The 7179-nt window shown below is 49.4% G+C and overlaps 1 protein-coding gene across 1 annotated transcript; it reads left to right on the forward strand.

The window, feature by feature from the left end:
• Window positions 1–748: 748 nt before the first annotated feature.
• Window positions 749–3912, forward strand: EI90DRAFT_3138723 (uncharacterized protein; the record flags this gene model as incomplete). The annotated part of the gene is made up of 12 exons (XM_039064902.1): window positions 749–789; window positions 870–1066; window positions 1114–1322; window positions 1386–1529; window positions 1588–1770; window positions 1823–2004; window positions 2053–2176; window positions 2246–2426; window positions 2481–2706; window positions 2757–3058; window positions 3115–3675; window positions 3725–3912. 12 exons carry the CDS (start codon window positions 749–751, stop codon window positions 3910–3912), a joined length of 2538 nt encoding a protein of 845 aa, XP_038907759.1.
• Between the last annotated feature and the right edge of the window lie 3267 nt (window positions 3913–7179).

The raw sequence follows: 7179 nt of genomic DNA on the forward strand, positions 1-7179 counted from the left end.
GAGATAAAGAAAGGGGAAGAAAGAGAGAAAGGAAAGGGGAGGGGAGACAGAGGAAGGAGGAGGGAGAGGGTTGGGCAGCAGGGAGCGGGTGTGGTGTGGCCGGGTGGGTCCGGGTGGACCCGGGTCAGGCGGGTGTGCCCTGACAAGACCCTACCGCCCGGACGAGATTGCAGAACGACCCCCCGACCCCCGCCCGGGCCCAGAACTTGTAGATGGAGAGGAGGAATATGAAGTGGAAAAAATACTGGACTCTAAGTGGTTACGCTGGAAGCTCCGGTATTTAGTAAAGTTCGCAGGTTGGCCGAACTCAGAGAATGAATGGCTCCCCCGAGACCAACTAATCCATGCCCCTGACCGGATCGAGGAGTTCCACCAAACACACCCCCACACCCCAGGAAGGGAGAGAACGAACCCCCTGGCCGCTTCGAGGCGAAGCGGCTTAAGGAGGGGGTGATGTCAGGGCACACCCGCCTGACCCGGGTCCACCCGGACCCACCCGGCCACACCACACCCGCTCCCCGCTGTCTATCCCCCTCCCTCCTCCTTCCTCCCTCTTCTTTCTCCTTTCTTTATTTCATTCTTCTCATCTTCCTCTTCCTGTTTATTTCTTTCTATCTACACGGACCACCTTCCTTTGTATCGATGTACTATTGACCCGTCCAGCCCACACACCCCGGACGGCTTCCCGCTGTGCCCAGCACGCACGCATGCAGCAGACGCTCTCGGGATCCCCCACGGGGACACCCGGATGCCTGCGGCTGCCCCCGAGGATGACATGGCACCCGTCATGTGACTCAAGCCGCATGTACATAAATGTACCTGAAGTGGGAACCGAAGAAGTAACCTTCTTCTCACATTCTCCACTTCAGTCTGAGTGGCCAGGGACCACTGTCCCAGATCGGGCCCGCCAGTACGCACGCCCGCTCCACACCCCACGACGGCCTCAGTGCCGGACATTACCCCCGGGCCCTCTCGACCCCGGACGCGTCCCTGACAACACCATCTCACTATCCCCTGCCCCAAGACAACCTCAATTACGTTTACATCAAGTGCCTTGACATATTTGGTAAGCCTTTCCTTTCACCTCCCTGTACGTGATTAACCGATATTCAGATGGTAGTTCATTTGAATACATACCCAGGCAGGAGACAGACATCCATCCTACATACACGCTGGTGCGTGCCGGCTATCTATCCCCTACTCCAACAGAGCCCCAAATTGCGATCTCCCTGCGATCGCTCGAACTGTTATACTCTCTTTTCCAAGCAGCGCCCGCTTTCAGTATTCAACATTTTACCCGGGTGGTTTCTGACATACACAAGGTAAGCTATTTATGGTGTTTTTCCAGCATCTGCAGCTGACTGCAAATTGAGATGGTATATCAGCCCTACTTAAGAACCCAAATCTCACTTGCTTTCGATATCTTCTATCGGATATTCTTCCACCTGGATAAACTCGTCAAACAAGCTGTAGGTCAGGTGGGGCCCAATTATCGTCTCAAAAATTCCTGCCCTGCTTGTCACTGTAAGGTAAGTATCCGATTTTGATCTAGCAAAGGGTAAGCCCAAGTTTCATCATCATTTTTAGGTTGAAGATGAGCCCGAACACCCCATTCAGCTCATTGTCACAGCTGATGGGAATACCTCCCTCTCAAGGCTGTGCCACAATTTTGCCACCGACGCCCGAGTCTTTCCCAGTGACTACTTCATTCCCCGAGAACAGGTCAATAATTTTGCTGACACTCGAAAACATTCACAATGTGGTAGCCAGGTATGAACATTCCTCTTCCTTAGTTCACTCAGTAATATGTGCGACTTGTGAGATGGATGGCCCAGAGTCGTCATTTATATCTGACAGCTGCCTAGCATGGAAGAATGCTCGGCCAATGCCCTTGAAGTCGAAGTCGGGTGCCATGCAACTCATGGATGAGACAGGACTTTTCTCTGTCGTTTGCCAACATGGTATCGTCCAATTCCTTATCGACATGGTCCAGAGTGGGGAGTTGTGAGTAATGTGATGTACTTTGTTGATGAGAATTGACGTACCTAGCAGAGCCAAATATCCAATCGCTGCCGCTGATCAACTCATACGGACGTTCAGCCACAACATTCTATTTGCATACGATATTGGCTGCACATTTTCAGCTACCCTTTCCAAGTCTTCCATTGGTGATATGGTACGAGAAGCAAAATTTAGGTGTTGTACTGGTTCTTTCCACGGTGCCGCTCACAACAGACTCTGCCAGCTCGATTTCCTCATAGGGCTACAGCAGGGAGCTGGAATTGAAGATGGCGAAGGCAACGAACGAGTATATTCTGAGAGCAACTCCCTCGCACCGGTAACCCAACATGCGTCACCATACTATCGGCATCTCCGGATTCATATGCATTTTGTGAAGTGGGATGAAACAAAGTATGAGCGTCTAGGTATGTCATCCATTCAATAAATATGCCAAACACTTCCTTACCCCTCACAAGTAGGTGACTTCTTATTGAACAACCACACAACGGCATGGAGAATAGTTCAAGAAAGCCTAGAAATCCTTGAGACAACAAGGCAGATGGACCCCAACTTTGAACCTGATGTGCAATGCCCACAATGGCTGGATGAAGAGCGCAACTACATATCCTCACTTCAGTTTGAGCCCCAAGATGAAAAGACGAAGGTCGTGTATTTAGAGGCCACAGAGCATCTTGAGCGTGCAGAGTGGGTATAATTCTAGTTCATAAACATAAACATTCACAAATTACCTTCAGGGAAACCATACGCTACTGGATAGCGCAAATAGCTGTCCAGGCTAGGCTACCACCCCAACATGCTGACCGACATTTGCGAGAGGCAAACAAAGCTGTTGAGAGTGCACGCGCCGCTCTGGCAGCGTTGGGGTTAGCTCTACTGGCCATGTCTCGTACACGACCTTGGGTGCCTGGTTCTCCTGAGCGGCTTGAAGCAATCACTCTGCGCCAGCAGAGGGATTATAATCACCTCCTTGATGATCTCGAGCATTGTGCAATATCGCGTCAGTTTGAAGTTGAGAAGATGGGACTTCCAAGGACAGGTGTGTGACAGCCGACTTCTTTCCCTGCCCCATTCAGAGTACAATTTTTATTCCAGATTACAAGGCTCACCAGCAAATCCTATCTTTAGTGGCAAAGCGGGGCAAGACACTTAACTCGACACTAGAGAAATACAACAATCTTGCGTCCACCATGGATCCCCCGAAGCCGAGACTCAGTTGGGAGGATGTAACCAGCCTCGAGTTCATATCAGATATTGTGATTTTACGGGGCCATGACGATGTACGTGAGAAACCATGGGCAAAGCCCCTTCTCTGCAAGGCCACCCGAGCTTGGCATAAGCTTCAACGAGCCCGTGAAGAGATTGACACTGTCAGACTTGAAACTCGTTGGGTATGGACCTCAATGGAAAATGAGGAGGCTTGGCTGCGAGGTGCCATTGAGAACACTCGATCGACCAATCCCACTCTGGCAAGATATATTTCCGCTACTTCCCAATACCGCCTCAATGTCAATGCGCACCTACATTCCAAACTCGCCCAGCTGGATAAGCTCGCACATTTTTTAACTGGTGATGGGGAAGGGACGACGAGCGGACCACCAGCGAGCCCTGACACTTGTGGCAGCCCAGAAAACACGAATAGCAACCCACCAAACAGTAAGTGTATCCATTAGGGCATTTGTAATGGTTCTGACCATTCTATTAGTACCACCCAATGAAACCCCCTCCACGACACTGCCCAGCTCAACCACCAATCTCATACCCTCTGATGATATCGATGGTGGGATGGCGGATGGGGGGCTGGAAACTGAGAATGAGGAGGTTGAGGAGTCTCATCGCCTGATCGGTCGAATCGCCAGTGCTTTGGAGAGCCTTGATTTAGACTTTGTCTGAAGGACTTTATTATGCCATGTATTTACATAGTACCTAGTTCGGAAAATGGCAAGGACGGCAAAGACGAAGCCAATGCCGACGAAATGAAAAGGAAAGGAAGCAAGGGAAGTTGTGTATTAGTGAAGTTTATAAGGGAACAGTGATTTTGAAAAATAAGTGTTGGCAATGTCGTCGACGACATCGATGACGGTGACAACGGGTCCGGAGATGTTGGCGGGGTGATGTGTGACGGTGAACTCCGAAGGAGTTGCGGCATGGAGGGGTTTTCCGGATTTTCAGGTCACGGTACCCCGGAGAGTAGTATATATAGTATTATGTACTGATCGTTGCACCAGTGCACGGGTGCGTGCACTCAAGGAGCATCTCTATATCTAAGAGAGTAGGTCAGGTGGGCCCCCTATAGGTACATATTATTATAGTCCCGTGATGAGTAATAGGAGGTCCGAAGGCGATGAGGTCGGAGGCTTTACATGTCGGGGCTGACGTAATTTTGATATTACCCGCTACCGAGTATCCAATGGCCATCACTCTCAGGTAGTGCGGGACGTTTTTCTTCTCTAGGAGATCGTTGATCTTCTCTCATGTTACGATGCCGCTCGGGCGGTCTTCTAGTTTGATCGGGGGGTTCAGCTGGATGATAAGACATCTCGGGTCGGCTGTTGAGGTGGGTTCGGTTGGGCGTGGTGTCGTGTCGTTTTGGTTTTGGTTGTTGACCATGACGGCTGGGATGGGCATTCGGGGGGTCTGGCTGCCACGCTCGCCCATGTTGTTTTGGGTGCCGACATGGGAGTGGCTGCAGTCTCCGGGTCTCTGGGCAGGGCGGTGAGCGGTGCGGTGTGGTGTGCGCTTTGTCCAAGTTCTAGTGTATGGACTCTTTGTGTTAGTTCTAAGAGAATGTCGTTTAGCGCGGTGAGGTTATTAGGGTTGGACTCAGCTGCGCCCGGTTTCGTGTTCTTGGTGTCCAGCGCCAGTATCTCCTGGAGCCAGCTCTTGAAGTGGTGCAGGTGCATCAGCAAAAGTCCGTTATGCTCCGGAGCATCAGGAGTGGCTGGAGCATGTGGGAGACAAAACAGCAGATTGGGCACTCCTGGAGCCAATAGTGTTCTCCTGGGAGGGGGTTCAGGAGCGGCTGGGAGTGGTGAGGAGTATGCAATGTGCCAGGAGCAGTGGGAGGAAAATTTTGGTCTCTAAAAGTTGAAAAAAATAAATTTAGGGAAAAAAATCAAAAAAAATTCAGGAACTATAGTGCCTTTAAAGTGCTTTCAGGACATATAATTATTTGCGAAATTGAGGAAGAAATGATGGAGAAAAATGGAAAATACTTTCGGAGACCCGAGAAGTAATGAGAACTGAATTGATGGGAAAGTCTGAAAATTGAATAGGAAAGTGAGGGGAAGCCTTGTAGCATTGTTATTTTCTGCTGTTGTGATTTTCCCTGATTCTTCTTGGTCTCACTCCCAGCTGCTCCTGGACCCTCCCAGGAGCTTTCAGGAGCTTCCAGGAGTATTGAGGAGCAGCTGGGAATGAGACCAAGAAGAATCAGGAAAAATCACAACAGCAGAAAATAACAATGCTACAAGGCTTCCCCTCACTTTCCTATTCAATTTTCAGACTTTCCCATCAATTCAGTTCTCATTATTTCTTGGGTCCCTGAAAGTATTTTCCATTAGCTGCTCCTGGACCCTCCCAGGAGCTTCCAGGAGTATCCAGGAGCAGCTGGGAGTGAGACCAAGAAGAATCAGGAAAAATTAGAACAAATAACGATGCTGCAAGGCTTCCCCTCACTTTCCCATTCAATTTTCAGACTTTCCCATCAATTCAGTTCTCATTATTTCTCGGGTCTCCGAAAGTATTTTCCATTTTTCTCCATCATTTCTTCCTCAATTTCGCAAATAGTTATATATCCTGAAAGCACTTCAAAGGCACTACAGTTCCTGAATTTTTTTTGATTTTTTCCCTAATTATTTTTTCAACTTTTTAGAAGTCCCTATTTTTCAAATTTTCCTCATTTCCCTCTATATTCCCCCCTCATTCTCCCCCTCATTTCCCCCTCATTCTCCCCCTCATTTCCCCCCTCATTTCCCCCTCATTTCCCCCTCATTTCCCCCTCATTTCCCCCCTCATTCTCCCCCATTTCCCCCTCCTCCATATTCTGCAAGTCCGAAAGTGATTAAGTTGCCAGATTAATCATATATCAGGCCATAAATTTTGACTGTGTATTGGTGAGTCTCAGTGTCCTTGATGTATAGTATAGTATTTGATCTAAATGTTAAGTAGTGTCTTGTTGTGTTAGTCTTGTGGTAGGAGGAGGTATTCATGGGGAGTCTTCCCTCTTTTTTTTCCTTCTCATTTTCAAATGCTCCAGGAGCTCCCAGAAGCTTCTCACCCCTATACATTTTGAAGCATTAAATTGTATTTACTGGATATGTTTGTGCACAAAGCAATGCTCCATGCCCTCCTGGGAGTGCCCTGGAGTACCTGACCAACTCCGGAGGAAACAAGCTGTTCCTGGACCGGCCAATCTCCTCCTGATTCTCCCAGTGCTCCCCATACTCTGGAGCACTCAGGAGCATAACAATTTTTTGCTGATGTGGTTCCATATGCCTGTATCTCTAATGAGGGCGAGTCCGTCTAGTGTGTCCCCCATCATTTCAGTGACGTTGCCGATGGTTTGCTGGTCGTCTTCTGTGGGGTCTGTTCTAGGCCAGAGGGTGTTGGTCTCCATTACTACGTCTGCTTGGCCGTGGAGAGAGAGCTGTATGGCGTTGAGGTTCGACCAATTGTTGAGCATTTGATGTGTTGGCGTCGGGTGACTGTCAGATGTCCCTCCTGGGTCCGAATTTTGACGTTCGGCCATGGTGGGGGTTGGATCTGTTGGTAAGTGAGTGGTAAGGTGCTAGGGGGTGTGTGTGTGTGTGCTTCTGTTACGGCCAACGTTAGCCCTCTCTTTTCGAGGTGGTGTCACGCACCCCAGTACGATGACGAATCAAGGGCATTTGGACAACAGATGGGACCCGATCGGAGGTCTTGTGACTGCAACAAGATCGAGCCCTCAAATATTGACTCCAATATTCATTCAGCCCTCCCATGTTTTGCTCCAATGCCTCTCAACTCAATTTGCATATCCCCCTCGATAATGCACCATTCATAGCAAGTTCATAGATCTATTCACCACCAACGACTGAAGTTCGAACCCAGCTCCACCTAACTCGTACTCGCTGGAGTCGACCAGAACCTAGCAGCCACAGTCCCTCAACGATCCACAAC

The sequence above is a fragment of the Cantharellus anzutake genome (assembly GCF_015039405.1).
Source record: "Cantharellus anzutake strain C23 chromosome Unknown EI90scaffold_236, whole genome shotgun sequence".
Taxonomy (NCBI): domain Eukaryota; kingdom Fungi; phylum Basidiomycota; class Agaricomycetes; order Cantharellales; family Hydnaceae; genus Cantharellus; species Cantharellus anzutake.